This window comes from Chrysemys picta, chromosome 2, assembly GCF_011386835.1.
Source record: "Chrysemys picta bellii isolate R12L10 chromosome 2, ASM1138683v2, whole genome shotgun sequence".
Taxonomy (NCBI): domain Eukaryota; kingdom Metazoa; phylum Chordata; order Testudines; family Emydidae; genus Chrysemys; species Chrysemys picta.
The window spans coordinates 30054615-30074577 of NC_088792.1; the positions used below are offsets into that span (position 1 = coordinate 30054615).

The 19963-nt window shown below is 39.0% G+C and overlaps 1 protein-coding gene across 32 annotated transcripts in view; it reads left to right on the forward strand.

Moving 5' to 3' along the window:
• Nucleotides 1-19963, forward strand: part of PARD3 (par-3 family cell polarity regulator) — a 664552-nt gene that overhangs the window by 371146 nt on the left and 273443 nt on the right. For 28 of the 32 annotated variants that reach the window (XM_065586777.1, XM_065586791.1, XM_065586785.1 and 25 more), the window contains 2 exons: nt 1210-1301; nt 5682-5765. In XM_065586777.1, the coding sequence (XP_065442849.1) occupies nt 1210-1301; nt 5682-5765 (176 nt within the window). The remainder of the gene's footprint in view (nt 1-1209; nt 1302-5681; nt 5766-19963) is intronic. The other 4 variants (XM_065586784.1, XM_042858624.2, XM_065586794.1 and 1 more) reach the window with 1 other exon arrangement.

Consider the following 19963-nt stretch of genomic DNA (forward strand, 5'->3'; position numbering starts at 1 on the left):
ACTGAATGCCTCTGCCTTGCTTTAATATCTCTTCAATAATTTAATATATTGTCTGACTCTGTGTGCTGAACTCATAACCCATCACTTATCATTTTGCTGATTGATGCCTCTGCCAATGGAATCTAAATCTGTTCTTTGAATTGTACTGATTACAATATAATACTTCTTTTTGGTCACATGTATAATTAAAAGCATAAATTTCTATTGAATCACATAGTTAGAAAAATGCTTTTGATTCTCTTTTCCTAATGGAAGTCCTTTAATTACATTGGTCTATATTTGGAAGTACTCTATTCCCAATTCTGACATTAAAAATTATAGGCACAGTGAATAATATATGTATTTTTAATTTGCACTTCCGGAAAGTAAAATCAATCAATTAACATCAGAGCTTTTTTTTTTCATTCTTTGAAGCCATAAATACCTCTCAATTCTGTTAATAAAGTTCTGCGGTAAACAATATATAAAAGTCTCTGTATTTTGTTCAGGAATAATGCATTGTTATGTGAGATACACTGGCATTAGTAATTCCATTATTTCAGTAATTGAAACGCACTTGCAAAAAAAATCTATCTATAATTTAATGACTAAGAGCCAGATCCTGCAGAATCTTACTCAGGAAAAGAATCCATACTGACTTCAATGGGATTAAGTATGTATACAAGGGTTTGCAAGACGGGGATGCAAACACGGCACCGATTTAAACCTTATTTAATTTAGTGAAATCACATGAGGCATAAATTGGTCCAACATTTGGCCATAAATATTTTAAAGAGACTCTGTCAAATTAAAACATCATATTTCTGTGATATTATTTTACCTATTATTATTACATGTTACAGCTTAGATTGCCACAAATCTGAAAGAGACTTTATATACAGGTGTATTTCCCCAGTTCTTTTCGGTTTGATCACTTAGTACATTTGACAGCACTTTTAGGATAATCACTTTTCACTGTTTCCGCTGTATAATTAGTCAGTTTGCCCTTATTTTCTTCCATGTCATTTCAGACTTACTGTTAAACTCTAGCAGTGCATTATGATAACAATTCTCTAGATAAATGTTACAGAAAAGCCATAGTGATGAAGTAACTGTGTTTGTAATGTTAAACAAGACTTTCAATCTTTTAAGTATATATTTCCATCTTGGATATAATAATTGCAATTTAAAAATTGGAATATTAAAGGAGAGCATCTTCTTTACTTCCAGGATGAAGATGGGACAGAAGAGGACAACAGCAGAGTTGAACCAGTTGGACATGCAGACAGTGGTTTGGAGAGCACCACCAATTTTTCCTTAGAGTAAGTTACTGCTACAGTTGCATCATTTTTTAACAGTAAGATTTAGAGTAGTAAAGAGCTCTTACTATCACAAGATTGATAATGTCAATAAACAAAACAAAGCATGTAACATGCATTTTATTTTGATTGCAACTCTACATAAAACGGGTACTTCCTTTTGCCCTTTGCACTGTGGGCATCTTTTAGCCCCAGTGTTAAAGGGTCCTGACTAGTGATTCAGCAGCAGAGCGATGGAGCATTTTCAGAGCTATTGCTATAGTATGGTTGGGTGGGTATGTTTTTCTATCTCCACAGAAGATTCTTAGCCCTAGGGCATTTTAAGGTTTGGTGCTAATGATGAGAGAAGGAATGGGCCCAACTGGCTCTCCCAAAATATTGGCAGGTTAGAGTTTGGGTATTAAAGGCCCTTCCACAAATGCAGTAAACAAGTCACAGGAAAGGAGGAGTTTTGTAGGGGAGGACTACCCCACCAAAACAGAATTCCACACTGGTGATAAGCCTAATCTGAAACTCCCCTTAACACTAGAAAAGATTCAGTGAGAGATGGTTTTACGATGAAACCTGAAATCAAGGGAGTTTTGCCCTTTGAGTTTCATTACAAAGACGTGACCCAGACCTGGCTATGATAATGGTGGGGAAACGGTCCATTATACTCCTGAGTATTTTAAAATTTATTCTTTTGTTTGTAGAGCTGCTGATTTTTATAGGGATTAAAAAGGCTGAGTTAAATATTATAATAGGTGCATTAATGTGCATTAAACAATAGCGTGTTTCATATCCTATTTGCAAAATACTTTGAAATATTATGAATTCAAAATACTATTTGCTAATTACAGTATATACATTTTTTTATCAAATTTAATGCTTCTTGTTTCTATTTTTAAACTGATTTTTGTACCACCATCTTATCATATTCTTTATTCTTTTTTTTTAAACAACACCTCTCCTGTATGCTTAGAGACCAGCTCAGCAAAACACATCAATTAAAAATGTAGTGGGAGCTTTCTTAGTGCTTGTGCACATGGTGCAGCAGTGTATACTACGGAGGTGTGATTTCTAAAGTGCACCAACGTGTTGCGCACTAACTGGCCCATGTAGATCCTGTTGGTGTTTGCTAAAAGTTCTCCAGTGGACTTCAGTGTAGGATTGTTTCAAACAGTACTATGTTAGAGCATGCTAGGAAACTTTTAGTGCACACCAGCAGAGTCTACACAGATCAGTTAGTGCACAACATGTTGGCGCACTTTACAAATCAACCCCCATATAGTGTGCATTGCCACACTGTGTAGACAAGCCCTTAATATACCATTTGAGTGCTTTGCACTTTCATGTGGGAATCTCAGGGTTAGGAGCAAAATGAAATGTGCGATATGGAGCAGGTACCGTGAAAGCGACTGTGGGTATATCTACACTACAAAGAAAAACCCATGGCACTGAGTCTCAGAGCCCGAGTCAATTGGCTCAGGCTTGTGGGGCTTGGGCTGCAGGGCAAAAAATAGCGGAGTAGACGTTCCTGCTCAAACCTGGTGATGGGGGAGGGTCTTGGAGCTTGGGAATATCTACCCTGCTGTTTTTAGCCCTGCACCTACGCCCCGCAAGCCTGAATCAATTGACCCAGGCTCTGAGACTCAGTGCCTCGGGTTTTTCTTTGCAGTGTTGATGTACCGTTAGAATGCATTGATTAGGCAAGGGCAAATTTTCCTTTACTTTTCCATGTCCATTTTATGTGGCTCAGGATCTGGGAGTTTTGGCTGAGTTTGCAGAAGGACGGCAGTTGTGGGAGCAGAAGCTATGAATAAACCTAAATAGATCATGGAAAAATGGATGCCTTCTATGGTTTAAGCAGTTGAACAAGTCAAACAGAATCTGGGCTTGGTTATGGAAACTGTCTTGTCCTCTGTGTCCAGTTTTAATGGATTCTGTAGCATTGCATGTCCCTTACAAAAGTTCTAGTTACATTACATGGATTGCCATTCTTATATTCCTCTCTGCCCTCAGAATTGAGAACAAAGCACAATGTTCCTTAGAACAGAAAGATATACAACATCCTTTTTGGGTAGCAAAAGGCAACACTTGCAACACTTTCTGGATTTAGTTGAATTTAGTTGATTCTTGGAAGACCTTGTGCACAGCTCATGTGCAGTGGGAATCAAACAATATTATGATTCATGAAGATTGGGACAGCATATAATGCTCTTAAGTAAATCAATGGTTTACCATCATCTGGAAAATTGATCAGTTCTTGGTCATCCTATCTCAAAGAATTCATAGCGGTAATAGAAGGGCAGTGAAAATGAACATAGGAATGGAGACATTTCCATAGAGTAAATTGGAAAGATGGGAACATGTGGTTTAGAGAAAGGGATATGAGATAAAGCTATACAAAACAAATATGGTAGAAAGGTGAGTACATTTACCCTTTTTCATTATATAAGAAAAAAGGTAGATTCAATTAAAGCCAAAGGCAGCAAATTCAAATCAGATAAAGGAAAATATTTTTATGCAGTACATAATTAACGTGTAGAATTCTTTTTCACATGATATCATAGAGACATGAATCATTAGGATTTAAAAAAAAAGATTGGACATTTACATAGATTATGAGGAAACTTGCATATAATTTATGTAGGATTTTAAAAAAATGTGGAAGAGACATAAAGCAATTGCTAGCTGACAGATAGAGGAGGAGAAAAATCCCTTAAGGGCAGGTTACTCAGTCATGTCCATTTTGGGGTTTCTTGAACCTTCCTCTGAATGATGTGGTGCTGGCCAGTATCGGGCACAATATTTTGGATAAAATGGTGTCATTTGGTGTGGCGGTGATGGGCTTGATCCAATGCTCATTGAAATCAATGGAAAGTCCCCTTGTGACATCCATAGGTCATTGCATCTGGCCATATGTATCTGTACTGACTGTAGGTCAAATCTTGTTTGTTCTTACTCAAGAGGCAAGCCAACTGTCAAATGTACTGTATATAGTATGAATATGAAAAATGAAATTAAATAAATATGAAAAATGTGTGGTACTAGAGGCCAACAAAAACCACAAGTTCAGATTTGGGTTCAGAGCTTTTGTTCTTAAAGTTTTGGAGTGTTTAGATGTGGGGTCTTGACCGATTATTAGTCTGTCTGTGGCTTGTAATGTTTTATGGCTTTTGGCTCCCAAACCAAGCATCCCCAAAATGTGTGGGTGTTCTGAACTAAGGACATTTGCTTCAAGCTTACTTCTGATACCTTCAGAAATCTTTTCTTGAGCTTTTTGGACCTTTTGACTTATTTGATTTTCTCTTTTCAAAGCAAAAAGTAAAACCCAGAACTAGTTCTGCATGGTTGCATGGCATATTAAACATTTGCTTTGAAAAGACAGAAATATAGATCTATAAATACACATAGCAAACAGAAATAATTGTAATAAACTCACTACAGTAGAACCTCCCAAGTTACGAACACCTGGGAATGTAGGTTGTTTGTAACTGAACAAAATGTTTTGGTTGTTTCAAAAGTTACCTCTGAACATTGACTTAATACAGCTTTGAAACTTTACTATGCAGAAGAAAAATGCTGCTTTTAACCATCTTAATTTAAGTGAAACAAGCATAGAAACAGTTGCCTTATCTTGTTACAACTTTTTTTTAATCGTTCCCTGTATTTTTTTAGTACTTTACGTTTAACACAGTAACGTGATGTATTTGCTTTTCTGTTTTTATCTCTGCTGCTGATTGTGTAGTTCCAGTTTCAAATGAGGTGTGGCTGACTCGTCACTTCATAACTCTGGTGTTCGTAACTCTGAGGTTTTACTATAGGCAAATTGTGTGAACACAAAACATCAAATGACGTTAGTGTGTTCCAAAACTGAAGGAGGTTTATCATTTAAAACTTACAGTCCTCATTAAATAGTTTAGGCATTATCTTAAACTGCTTTCACTGGGATAGCTGAAGGAAGTATGATAGGGTCAGTAACAGCCTTTATAGTTTTTGAGAAAAATTGATTGTTCCATATTTGACACAAAAATTGAAAGAAATAAAAAATCCTCCACTTGTCCGTAGACAAGACAGCTTAAATTTAACAAAAAGCCCCAAACCAAACAATATAAATGTAAAACTGTGCCGTTGTGCAGTTTGTAATTCATGTAGCTGATTAAGGTTACCAAAAGGGTTAGTTCACTTTTCATTTGAGTTATTAATGGAATTGTTTTTGATGATTGATCTCCTTTCATGCCATCAGACTAATATTCAGGTATGTAGTATTTCAACATTGCTTTCATCACCATTGCTTAAGTTCTGGAATATCTTTGTTTTGTGTGTGTGTGAGAATGTATGGGGGTTTTTGGTTCATTTACGGTACATGTTCATGTTCCCTCATTCATCATTGTCTCACAGTGATATGGTAAAGCTCGTAGAAGTCTCCAATGACGGCGGGCCTTTGGGAATCCATGTAGTGCCTTTCAGTGCCCGAGGCGGAAGGTAATGTATTGTGTAAGATTTTAATTGAATCATAACTTGCTGTGTTTTATCTTGGTTATGCTTACTCTTGTATAGGTGCCTGTAGGTTCTATTTGAAATAACACATGCTTTTTTTTCAAGAGGAATTTTTACTGACTTAAAATAATTGAAACATTCTGCCACCCTTACTCACTCTGTACGTAGTACGAAAGCAGTACATAAGGGGAAGAAAGATGGCAGAATCTGTCCCTTAATTTTATAATGGAAATTGTATTGTGACCTGATGGAAACTTGAATTGCAAAGATATGAATTATTTCCTTCAGACCTTCATAAAGTTATTTTCCCCCTTTAATTCAGTATAGTATTTGTGCATTTTCCCCCTCCTGTTTACCAAAGTAGCAGCGTTCTAAACCAGAGAATTCTACATCTATGTGCATTTTATAAGCAAGATTGAAGAAAAAAAAAAAAGAATTGCATACTTGTAATGTTAAACAGTATCCACTGTGTTGAAAAGAAAACAAGAAAGGCATACAGTATGGGCTTTTGAGGTGTTGGAGAAAGGCATGTATTCTCCACAACAATCTTAAATTTCATTATGTGACAAAAGGCAAGAATTCCTTAAATCCTAAATTCCAGAAAAATGAATGCAGTGCAGGTGATTTACATTAAAATAACTTTCAGGATTATATTAGTAAACAGAACACTCCATTTATAGCATTTGCTTTGCCGAAGTAGAATTTTAGTATTTAGGATCCTTAATCAAAACATTAATGTATTCTCAGGAAAATTTCATTACTTTTGTACCAATCATTATTCACTGTGGGGGATTTAAAGCTTGTGGACATACTGAAAAGGAGGCAATCCGTCAAGAATATAAGTAGGATTTTATTTTGGGGAGGTAGAGATTACCTTTATCTTTAAGTGTAATTGCATTCACTATTTCTGCTTTTTTTTTTTGGTGAAAAGGGAGCAAACATACATTTAAAAAAGTGTAATCTTAGATTACACAATGAAAAGATATTATGTTCTTACAAGTCTGCCTATCCATCAGCAATTTTAGTTTAAATTGATTAGAAGCAAGTGTCTCTTACTGTGTATCAGATATTTATATCAAGTGCTTTTCACACAGTATATACATTTTTTTTCTACAGAAGGATGAGGAATATGGTTTTAAAAACTTTTTTTTTCTGATTATTATTTTAACCTTTATGCTTCAATGGCTATACTGACATGTAGTACTGTGACAAAACTAATAATTTTGTTGAACTGAAGGCAACTTTCCCTGAGGATTTCAGGAGGTAAGAGCAAACTGCCATAATATGGTGACTTTCTTCCCATGAGTGACCTGACCCTATCTTCAGTGAGTTCAGTCAGCAAATATGAGAGTGGTAATGTTTTAATCACAACCTCATAAATAAAGACAGGAGGTAATGGCATGCTGTGATTTTGCATAGTTATATAGGCCATGGACCGTGCTGGAAGAGATGGGAGGGTCAGATCAGAATTGTTGGCTACCTCTTAATCAGGGTGATATTTAGTTTAATAAAGCTGTGTTGTTGTTTTTTTAAATAATCTCTCAAAATACATGTACTCTGTGTCTTCTGACATAGAGTTCTTTTCATGTAACCAACCCTCATGGAAAAAGTAGGGATTAGATCAACAGTCCTTGTAGAAATAATAGGGTTTTTATAAAAATTACTCTTGAAAACCTACCACATCTAACGAATCAGTAAAACGGATGTAATTCAGTGATACATTTTGTAAGATGGTTAAAAAAATGTAGAGATTTTTCTGTTAAATTCTATAGGAATTTTCCACTCAGGAAGTCAGTGGAACTGTAATAAAAGTATCAGTTGAAAAGGCCATGAGTTTAATTCTTGATGTGTGCCTGCTAAAATACAGGTGACCATATTTATTAACTTGGATAAGCTATTGAATGGGTGCTCTACAAGAGTATTGCTAATGAAAAATTTTATTTTTAGTTTTGGTTAGTCAACTTACTAATTTTTTTGATCATCTTTAATTACACTGGTCTACAATTTTTGAGAAGTCGTCTGCTTCAGAGATAAAATGTGCTGTTTATTATGTATTTTGATGTGCTGAATTCAAATATGACAATTAAAACAACTGATTGGCTACTGTTTCTAAGATATTTAAGTTTTTACATTTTATGTCTAGGTATATTGTGTAGATAATAGAGTTTTAATCATAAATTGTAACCCTAGGTCTTTTCATGTGTTTATGGTTGCTTTACAGGATATTTCACCTGTCCTGTTTATGTAACACTTTAAAAATCAGCAAAAGGGTTATATAAATAACATTTATTATGAAACAAAAGGCAAAAAAGTATTATGTACATAGTTTAGTCCTATTCCGTGTCTACTCGGCGCTTCTTGGCTTGTCTCTTGTATTCATTAAATGGAGCATCTCTTGTCACTGTCCAGCAATAGTCTGCAAGCATTGATGGGCTCCATTTGCCCTGATAGCGTTTCTCCATTGTTGCAATGTCCTGGTGAAATCGCTCGCCGTGCTCGTCGCTCACTGCTCCGCAGTTCGGTGGAAAAAAATCTAGATGAGAGTGCAAAAAATGTATCTTTAGTGACATATTGCAACCAAGGCTTGTGTATGCCTTGAGGAGGTTTTCCACCGACAACCTGTAGTTGTCTGCCTTGTTGTTTCCGAGAAAATTTATAGCCACTAACTGGAAGGCTTTCCAGGCCGTCTTTTCCTTGCCACGCAGTGCATGGTCAAATGCATCATCTCGAAGAAGTTCACGAATCTGAGGACCAACAAAGACACCTTCCTTTATCTTAGCTTCACTTAATCTTGGAAATTTTCCACAGAGGTATTTGAAAGCTGCTTGTGTTTTGTCAATGGCCTTGACAAAGTTCTTCATCAGACCCAGCTTGATGTGTAAGGGTGGTAACAAAATCTTCCTTGACTCAACAAGTGGTGGATGCTGCACACTTTTCCTCCCAGGCTCCAATGACTGTCGGAGTGGCCAATCTTTCTTGATGTAGTGGGAATCTCTTGCACGACTATCCCATTCGCAGAGAAAACAGCAGTACTTTGTGTATCCAGTCTGCAGACCAAGCAAGAGAGCAACAACCTTCAAATTGCCACAAAGCTGCCACTGATATTGGTCATAGTTTATGCACCTCAAAAGTTGTTTCATGTTGTCATAGGTTTCCTTCATATGGACTGCATGACCAACTGGAATTGATGGCAAAACATTGCCATTATGCAGTAAAACAGCTTTAAGACTCGTCTTCGATGAATCTATGAACAGTCTCCACTCATCTGGATCGTGAACGATGTTGAGGGCTGCCATCACACCATCGATATTGTTGCAGGATCACCTTCCATGAAGAAGAATGGGACAAGATCCTTTTGACGGTCACGGAACATGGAAACCCCAACATCATCACCTGCCAGGAGATTCCACTGCTGTAGTCTGGAGCCCAACAGCTCTGCCTTACTCTTGGGTAGCTCCAAATCCCTGACAAGGTCATTCAGTTCACCTTGTGTTATGAGGTGTGGTTCAGAGGAGGAGGATGGGAGAAAATGTGGGTCCTGTGACATTGATGGTTCAGGACCAGAAGTTTCATCCTCTTCCTCGTCTGACTCAAGTGAGAATGATTCTGTTGCATCAGGAACCAGCAGTCCTTCTCCGTGGGGTACGGGGTGTATAGCTGATGGAATGTTTGGATAATGCACAGTCCACTTTTTCTTCTTTGACACAGCTTTCCCAATTGGAGGCACCATGCAGAAGTAACAATTGCTGGTATGATCTGTTGGCTCTCTCCAAATCATTGGCACTGCAAAAGGCATAGATTTCCTTTTCCTGTTCAACCACTGGCGAAGATTTGTTGCACAAATGTTGCAGCATATGTGTGGGGCCCACCTCTTGTCCTGATCTCCAGTTTTGCAGCCAAAATAAAGGTGATAGGCTTTCTTAACCATAGTGGTTATACTGCGCTTTTGTGATGCAAAAGTCACTTCACCACAAACATAGCAGAAGTTATCTGCACTGTTCACACAAGTACGAGGCATCTCTGCTCACTTTGGCTAAACAGAAATGTATCCCTTTGCAAAATCAAACACTGACAAATAAGAGAGCACGACACTGTATGATTTCTAGAGCTGATATAGGGCAATTTGTTCAGCAGTGTGATGTAAGCTTCGTTATGATTGCATCATCCATGACTTCTAGGAATAACATGATGCAATTCATATCATGTATGACGCAATACCAGCTTCAGATTGTATCATTCATTGTTTTGCCTAAAAGGCAAGTACTGTCCAAACCCAGTCATAGATTTATTCATAGATCCAGTCAAAGATGTATTTTAGTCATTTCTGGTTTAAATTGAGATCCCTTCCCTTTATAACTCACTTATCCTCCGCCATTCCCAAGTCAAGGGTCGTATATACTGACTCAATAGCATATCTTGAAAACTAGAGCCAATCAACAATTTTAAGCATCATTTTCGTTCTCAGTGACCCAGAATTAGTAAAGTTTGACTACATTTATTTCAGAAGCATTTTGGCTGTAGAGCAGTGTTATTAATACTGTACTAGAGGAGCCCCGAAACTCTGTCTTGTACACTAAGGTGTATGGGAGATATTTCACCTGTAAAAATGAGTTTTATATTGTAATTTTTGTCACTTCATATTGAAATAATATAATTTCTTTTTGATGTAAAAAAATTCAGCCACTCCTGCAAGCGCTTACTCATAGTAGTTCTTTTCCATCAGTGGAATTACTTCAATGAGTAGAGACTTGATAAGGGGTTGCAAGCTCTTAATATGGTTGTCAAGAGTAGGAAGTAAAGTTTAAACTGTTTATACTGTACATAATGACTGTACAAAGTAGATTTAATTTTTAAGAGCACCAGGTATGTTGTGAAGTATCAAAGGCACTGCATACAGTGTACTTTTCAGCTATTTCTCCTCCAGGAATTTTTGTTGTGTTTATTAAAGCAAATGTCCACAAAGCCTGCCACACTTTTTGAACTTGAACTTTAATAATTGGAAAAGAGTTGGCGATAAAGTTATGGATCAAACTAATTGACATATATTGAAACTGACCTGGTTGTGTTTAATAATCCCCTCCCAATGACACATAGTATCAATAATTCTAGTTTGAGTTTCAGGAAAGTCTCAACCCATAATTCTTTGCATCTAAATTAGAACATGATAGCCAAATTTTTCCAATCCCCAGCAAATTTTTCTAATCCCCAGCTTCTTTTGAATTGCCTTATTTCCCTTTACAATCTGTCTGTACTTTGAATTTTCCGGTTCCTTAATGCTGCAGTCCCTCTTGGCCCCAAAGTCTTTATAATCTCTAAATGCAAATGTAAGACTATTCTAGTGGTGATTTTCACAGGTTGCTGACCTCTGTCTTGTCTTCTTTCTCAGTCTACTTATGCTTAAGCTATTAAAACCCCACCATTTAAACTGCTAAAAAGAGAATGTACTAAAACCCAAATCCTTCTCAGTTAACAAAAAACATAAAAAACTTAAGATAAATATATGAACTTAACACATTGCAAAAGATTACATTTTGATTTATCCAAAGCAAAACTACTATGCAGTGACATTTCGTTATGTATTATGTACCTTACCGTTACCTTAGTATGTGAGCACAAACATGAATGAATTTATCCCCAGAACACTCCTGTAAGGTAGCTAAATATTATCATCTCCATTGTAAAAGTGAAAAATTGAGGCATTGAATGATTAATTGACTTGAAGAAGGTCACATAAGAAGTCACTGGGCCAAAATCATTTGAATTCCAGACTAATTCTTTAGCCATAACACAAGTAGAACCAGAACTCATACAAACATACTTGTTCAGTGGGGAGTTTTGAAGAAGTTCTTTTTTAAAAACACGTCTTTAGAATAATTGAGAAGTTACTTGTAACATAGTGAGTATAGTCTTCATTGCTGTCACCTTCAAATTACATTGTACTTCTGTCATACAATAGAGCTAAGATGTGGTTTGGAAGTCTTTTGAAAAGCTCACCCTGTTGTATGGAATAACCAATATAGCATTTACTTTACCATGTTGTGATGGTCAGCTTTTGTGTTGTTGATAATAGTGCTATAAAGTCTGCATAAATCAAGTCAGGCCACTATACTGAGAAAAATTAATAGTTTTAGCTCTGAAGGGGACATGATCTCCTTTAAAAAAACATCCACTCAAACTGGACTAGATGCACTTTCAATGACACTTGCCTATGTCTCCACTGAGAGCTGAAATGTTACATCTTAAAAGACATATTTGTATGCATATTTTGTTTTTGTTTTTTTAACAGAAGTGGCAAAGATGAATGGCAGGGAGGGCAGGAACAGTTAATTCATTAATTTTCAAAGGAGGCCATGCTTGGTATTACTCAGTAAAACAAACAAAGCTAATGACCACCCAAAAACCAGTTAAACATTCCGTTTGTCACTGACATAGTCAAGGTTTCCAGTGTGAAGGACACTGTACTCCATCTATCACTTATGCCTGTGTGTTATATCTGATAGGAATGCATGATCTTAAGTGACGTGCTGCCTGCAATAGCTAAGACCCTTATAACAAGCAGGGGTCAATTTGAACATTCATGTGCTACTCAAGGAAATATTGCAAATCTCTAAAGTGCAGTTCTGCTTACTGAGGGCTTATCTACTCCTAAAATGCTGCAGTGACATAGCTGCACTACTGTACCTGCGCCACTGTAGCACTTCAGTGAAGACACTACCTATGCCGACAGGAGGGCTCCTCTCATTGGGTTTAGGTAATCCACCTCCCTGAGAGGTGGTAGCTAGAACAATGGGAAAATTTCCCCATCGACTTATGCAGTCTACAGCGAGTATTAGGTAGGTTTAACTGCGTTGCTCAGGGGTGTGGATTTTTCACACTTCTGAATTACCATAGTTATATCAACCTTATTTTCTAGTGTAGATCAGGCCAGAGAGAAGTTTTGCTGTGTGTGTTCAGGTTGGGCTCAGCAAATGGACATTTAAAAAACATATATTTGGGTTTTTAGAGGCTACCTATCTGGTGGGTTTGTTTATTAGTAGGGGAATAAGACCTGGAGCAGCAGAGCACTGCCATTCTTTGAGTGGTTGCACATGTATATTTTACTCAGATGTGTGCGCCCTCAGAGTTCTAGAGCCGGAGTTTTCTGCAGCAGTACACTTTGGGGTGGCATGTGTGCCCTACACCTCCTCATGGCTCCTCTTGAGGCTACATAAGGGCATCAATATCAATCCTTCCTTCCTTAGCCTTGAGCCCCCTCAGTTCCTTTTCACCGTTCATGTCCTGAGTCAGAGCTTGCCGTGCAGTTTTACCTCATAGGGATTTTTTTTCTCTCATTATTTAGCTAGTTTAGCTTCCTACCTTAGCTGGAAATAGAAGTTAATATCCATTAATTTTTATTTTTACTTTTAAAGTTCATTTTTAATAGTTTGTTTCAGTGCTCTGCATACAGCATTTGCCACGCTATAAGCACTGCCTGTCATGTGAGGTGTCTACCCCGAATAGTGACCCCCATACATTTGCCTGAGAGGGGCAAATTAAGAAGAGGTGCAGTATCTGCTGCTCTTTCTGGAAAAGACAGGCGATTTCCAGAGACCTGTGCCTCAAACACTACGTCATGGAGCATGCCTCAGCCCTAGGGCCCTCAAGTGAGTGCCCTAGTTACCCACATGCAATCTGCAAGTGTGGGTGTGGTTGTCTCTGACAGACCCTTGGACTTGGATTCTTCTTAACAGAGAAAGAGGAGTCAGTCTTCTTCTCCGGGGCCTTCCCAAAGGGCTTGTCTACATCGGCAAGTTTCTGTGCAGTAAAGCAGCTTTTTGCGCTTAAACTGCAGACATGTACACGCTGCCAAGCCACTTAGTGCGCAGAAACTCCTCGGTTGCAGCAGTGCAAAAAAACAACTTGACTAGAGTCATAAGGCTATTTGCGCAGAGGCTCCAGCGCTCTATTGCCAGTGTAGACACTTGATTGCTTTCTGCGCTGTAATTGGCCTCCGGAGCTATCCCATAATGCCTCAAGTGACCGCTCTGCTCATTGTTTTGAACTCGGCTGCCATGGAGACATGCACCCCTCCCCTTTCAAAGCACCATTTCTGACAGCAGTTGTGTTCTGTGCTGATCTGTTCTGGGACACAAAGCAAACCATTAATGTGGAATGCTTGTGCCGTTGAACACAGAGGCATGTGTGTGCATGTAGGAGAGAGATTGCTGTGCAGAGAGCCCAGGGAGGGAGGTGGGTGCTGATGGGGTTTCCCCTCCTCCTGCCTCAGGATTGGTTGCTTCCTGCGCTGTCTGAACTTACAAGACAGCATGCTGACACACACTCTGTTCTCCAAAACACACTGTCTCTCCCCCCCCCCTCCGTACACACACACACTCCCTGTCACACACTCTCCCCCAACTTCAGTTGAAAAGCAGCTGGCAATGTAGGAGGATGCCCGTGAAACAATGGGATTGGGAAACCTGCATCATGTGACGCTGTGCCTGCCCCATGAAGCATTGCAAACCTTTCCCAAAGCACCCTGTGGCCAGTTGCACAGTGGGATAGCTACCACAATGCACTGCTGTCTGCCATCGCAAGAGCTGTTTATATGGATGCGCTCCAGCATCACAAGGAGCACAGTGTGGATACGCAACAGCGGTTTAATTCTAGCATTTTAATAAAAGTGGTATAAGTTGTGGGGCAGAAACTTGCCAGTGTAGACATACGCAAAGATTCAGGTACCCAGAGCAGAGCCGAGCTACGGACCTGGTAGCATGGCAGGAAGATATTGGTGCTATGCGGTCGACTGTCTGCAGGGAGACCGTTGATTCTGGTACCAGTGAATGCCATTTCAGTGCAAACATTGTTGGTAGCAACAACCCTGCAGACTTATGAGGCAGCAAAGGATTTGCTTTACTTCTCTGTACCAGACTCTCCTTTGGTGCAGGAGTCCATTGTGTTGGCAGCACTTTTTCCAGTACTGGGTCCGTCTGTCTCCTCAGCTATGGTGCAGAGACTCTGAGTGGTATCGACACTACTACCACCTGAGAAACATGGCAGGAGCTTGGCTTGTCTGGCGAACAATGTGTCACCAACACTACAGTCTTCAGCCTCCGTTTCAGTCTCAGACTTTCTCGGCACTGTCAGCTTCGGTGCTGGAACAATCGCTGACTTGACCTCCCCTTTGATGTTTAGTTTTGTTGAAACTTTGCATTCATTCAAAGACTCTCCTGCTACCCTTCACTCGTTAATGGTGTATACCCCTGCCTCCAACAGACATCACTATAGACCCTTGAAATAATAGTATTATAGGCAATTTTTCTATCTGCCAAAATCAAGAGAGAATGGGGTTCTCCAACTCCAGTTTTAATCAGCATACTCGTCCTCAGTCAGCTCTCGGGAATCAGCCCATTTGACTTCCCCTTCAAGGACAGCAATACAGAAGTTGGTGATCTTTCTGCTGTCTTGCTCCCAACTTGGGGACAGATTGTCCCACTTCCTTGATTGCTTGGTAAGCCATAACAACAGACAAATGGTCCTATGCACTGTGAGACTGGGATATTCTATCCAATTTCTTTCCACACCACTTTCTCACTCACCCCTACCTTGTGCCTTTATAGAGACCCATCTCATAAGTCAGTGCTCCATCAAGAAGTTCAGACTCTGGTTATTGTAATGGCCATACATGTTCACTGACACCGTTGAGGAAAGGGACTTCACTCATGATAATTTCTGACCCAAGTCCAAGGGGGTCAAAGACCCATATTGGACCTTCAGAATCTTAACATGTTAATCAAATACATAAGATTTTGCATGATTCCCCTAATATCAGTCCTTCCTTCCTTCCTTAGATTACAATGACTGGTTTGCCACACTCAATCTCCAGGATGCCTACTTCCATGTGGCAGTATTGCCAAGTCACAAGAAGTTTGTGATATTCATTGTAGTTGGCCAATAATAATGAACAGTACTTCATTTTGGCCTGTCATTAGCATCATAGGCACCGACTCTGTGGGTGCTCCAGGACTGGAGCACCCATGAAAAAAGAATAGTGGGTGCTCAGCACCCACTGGCAGGCCCTGCCAAACAGCTCCTTCCCCACCCGTGCCTCCCGATGCTAATGACAGGCCACATGGAAGTAGGCATCCTGGAGATTCAGTGTGGCAAACCAGTCACTGTAATCTAAGGAAGGAAGGATTGATATTAGGGAAATCATGCAAAATCTTATGTATTTGATTAACATGTTAAGATTCTGCTGTTCAGCGGTGGACAGGAGACACTGGGCAGGGAGAGAGAGAAGCGGGGGCAGGAAAAGGTGGAGCGAGGATGGGGCTTGGAGGAAGGGGTGGAGCGGGGGTGGGAAGGGGTGGGGCCTTGAGGGTCGAGCATCCCCCGGGGAAATCAGAAAGTCAGCGCCTGTGATTCATATCATGTATTCACCAAGGTGGAGGAAGGAAATTCATGTCTTCCTTTCCTTGGTGGTTGCTTAGTGCAAGTCAAATCCAAACATCAGGTTCTCCACCGCATCCCATTTATCGTCCATAAATTTAGACAATATAAATCAAAGTCTCTTTCTTATAAGGTAGAATAACTTGGTCTGGATTTACTGTAATCTTTATGTATCTGGTCCTGCGAGGTATTTTGGGAACTCCTGAAAAAGGGATAAAATAGCACAGACTGCACTATGAATTTCCTTACTTTTGTCATCTTAAATTACAACCTTAATATTACTTTGACAGATTTTGGTGTGTAAATAATCTCTGCATTTATGTGAAGGTAGACACTGACATACATACAGTTCCCATACTGAAGAATTGTGATTGATTTTTCTGTTCCACAGTACTCTTTTCTATCATATTTTTTTCATTTCCAATATGTGTGTTAAGTCCCTTTTATGTTCCAAAGTTAATAAATCACTTTAAAATTTGTTGCCATTTTTTCAGTAAAGTTTACTCCTTTGTTTTGCTGCTTTAGTTGTTTCAGATACAAAGAAAACTGAAGCAACATCTGGTAACCATTGGTTGTACTGAAATTCCTTTATGCCAGACTTTATTTTTGCAGCCACATGGGTGTTTTTTGTGTCTCCACTGGAGCACTGAAAATCCTCCCCATTTATTCTTCTCATTGATTCCCCATCCTCAAGGCCCTGCATTGTAGCCTGGATTCTCAAAGACATAAATGACTGTAAGAGCCTCCCTTTGGTGCCAGTCAATCCCATTTCTTCATCATCCAGATGGACTGCTGTTGAATAACCCAAGGCATTCTTTGTCTCACCTCCTTCTCCCAAAGGTGGTATGGAATCTCATCATCCCAGCCAATCTGAGAACTGAGAATCCAAGAATGGAAATCAAGCTTGGGGCTCTGGAATGAAAGTGTTGAGCACTATTATAATACTGCTAGGGTGGGGCAATCAAATATTTTAATATTGTAGGAAGGGTTTGGGTTGTGTCCTCTTTTGGCCCTGTCAACTATGACCATTTAATTGACTAGACAAGGCCTCACTTTCTAGTATGATGGTATTGCTTTATGTTCTAGTGCCGATATTGTGTCAATTTTTATCACTGCATAGTTTTGTGTGTGCCAATGACCCTATTATTCTTTTGTTTCAGAATTGGTAGTTGTTTTATAGAAATACTTCTACTCTTGTGTGTTAGTTACTTTCTTTAAACAGTTTTAGTTGACTATTTTCATTTGTGTCTCAGTTGATTCAATTGCAACTGGATCATAGTTAACAGGTGAATAACTTCAAAACGTGTGCAATGGGCAGTGATAGCTGAACCATATTCTGGCATATTCAGTGTAATGTTCTTATTACGCTCATGGTGTTTACACTGTCAGCTTTTATTAAGATAAATTATGATAATTTCCATACAGCTGGGTGGCAATTGTGGGGAGTTCACATTTTCAAAGAAGAACTCAGACTAACTCAGACAATTTAGATGTCAGTAAAACATTTGTGCTTATTTCCAGTTTTATCATTCGTTGTAATTTATACTTAGAAGTGAAATGTTAACATGTGTGGCTGAGTTTATTTTAATTGTATAATTAGACTAATGAACCTTGTGGAAATATAGTGGTGCAAGTGTTAATATAAGCAAAGCAGTTAATTTCCTAATTATATATCTAAACAAGTGTAAAGACAGAAGATCTCAGTGGTTTGCCTTTTCTGTTTCCCCCTCCGCCCCCATCAGTTAAAATTAAGCTGGTGTAAAACACAACATGGAGAGCGATTTTCATACATCATTATTGTAATTTCTACTGGGTCATAGGTTTGCAGAGTTCTTTGCAGAGCGTATAAGAAATTCAATCACAGGCTCAGAGAGTTCCTAGGCTAAGGCCTTGTCTACACTGAGAAAATGTATAATGTTGTTTAAAATGTGTGAGTTAGCCTGTTTTCTAATGTGAGGTAGTAGCATAGACAAGGACTAGTAATGTTTAAAAAGTTATCTGGTCATAGTTAGCCCCCTAGGGTTTAAAATATATTTTTAAAAATGATTTGTCTTTTTGCTTAAAATCACGTTAGTTAAAACTGGTTAATTAAGATGTTTTCTAACATGATGCATCTTCCTAGGTAGGCATATACCATACATGTATATATTCTGCAAAAGAATCCTGGAATCAGAAGGTCAGACAGGGTTTTTCCTTGTTGCACATCATCACTAATGTCCTTGGCCGAGCTGCAGAATGTAATATGTGTTTACTATACTTGCATCTGGACTACATCTATGATGCAAATCTCCATTGACTGGGAAGACTGGTGGTGATCCTTGACAAGGAAAGAATCCAGTTTATTTTGTAGATTCCACAGTAAGACTGCAAAAAATCCTTTTGCTTCTAAAATGAGCAAATGTAATCTGGAGTCATTGCAACAATGAACATGAATCCAAACAACGCCATTTTTAGAGTAACATTTCTGAGTATAACTCTACGTTAAATTACTGTTATGATGCAGCAACATGAGCGGAAATTGCTTTTAAAATTGTGTGGGAAACTAGGTTCTTGCAAAATTTCTGGGCAAATTATTCTGTTTCTGATAGAGTTGTATTGGAAAACATTACTGCGTGTATGTTTAAACTGTGATACAGTATTATGCCTTTTCCCAACATGCAAACTCTCTGTGTATGCATAGGCGCCGACTTCTACTGTTCCCAATGGGTGCTCGACCCCACCCCTGCACCGCCCTCACTGCGCCCCCATTCCACCCCTTCCCCAAGTCCCCGCCTCTTCTCCACCTCCTCCCCTGAGCCCACCGCGTCCCCGCTCCTCCCACCTCCCTCCTGGAAAGTCCGAAGCACTGCCAAACAGCTGTTTGGCAGCAGGAAGCGCTGGAAGGTATGCGGAGGAGCGGGGACGTGGCATCCTCAGGGAGGGGCAAGAGGTGATGTGGGGCAGGAGGTGAGGGGAGCTTGGCTTCCAGTGCGTGCAGAACACCCACTAATTTTTCCCTGTGGGTGCTCAAGCCCTGGAGCACCCATGGAGTCAGCGCCTATGTGGGTATGTAAAAAAGGGAGCTACAGATGTGATCTTTAGTGCTTACAGCAGTGGATTAGAAACCAGGAGGATGCTGGGTTTAAATTTGACTGAGGCTAATCACCCTCTTTTTGATCACTAGTAGAGCTGCTTGGAAAAAAAAGGATGGAACCATATTCCATTGGAATATACTGTTCTATATAAACTGACATGCTTTGCAAAATCTCATCAATTTCACCAACATTTTGGGAAAGTTCTGACAGTGCTGAAACATTCAAATTTTTCCTTTTGAAAGGAATTTTTGTTTTGATATTTTTTTTAAATTTTGTACTGTACATGCTAAAATTTTTACAAAGGCAAAATTGATTATAAACATTTTGATTGGCCCCAAACATTTTTTTAAAACATTTTCTTTTGTGGAGTATTTAGAAATTTTCAAGTTTTGTTCCTAACTGAAATGAAAACAAATTTTGCAATCTGAAAGTCCTTCACAGAATGGAATTTCTGTTCTCCACACAGCTCTAATTGCTAGTTATGTCACTTCAGCTGTACATTCCTTAGTCGAGCTCTAATATTGGGTAAAAAGCAAGATATCCATGAACGCCAGATGCTGCCTCTGAGCTGAGCATTCCTGCATTAATAGAACTTGTAAGCTTTGTTTAATGAGAGTAATTGCAATTTTGACATGTAGTTTATTTCTGTATTACATTATTTTACCAGTGGTTAGGATTAAT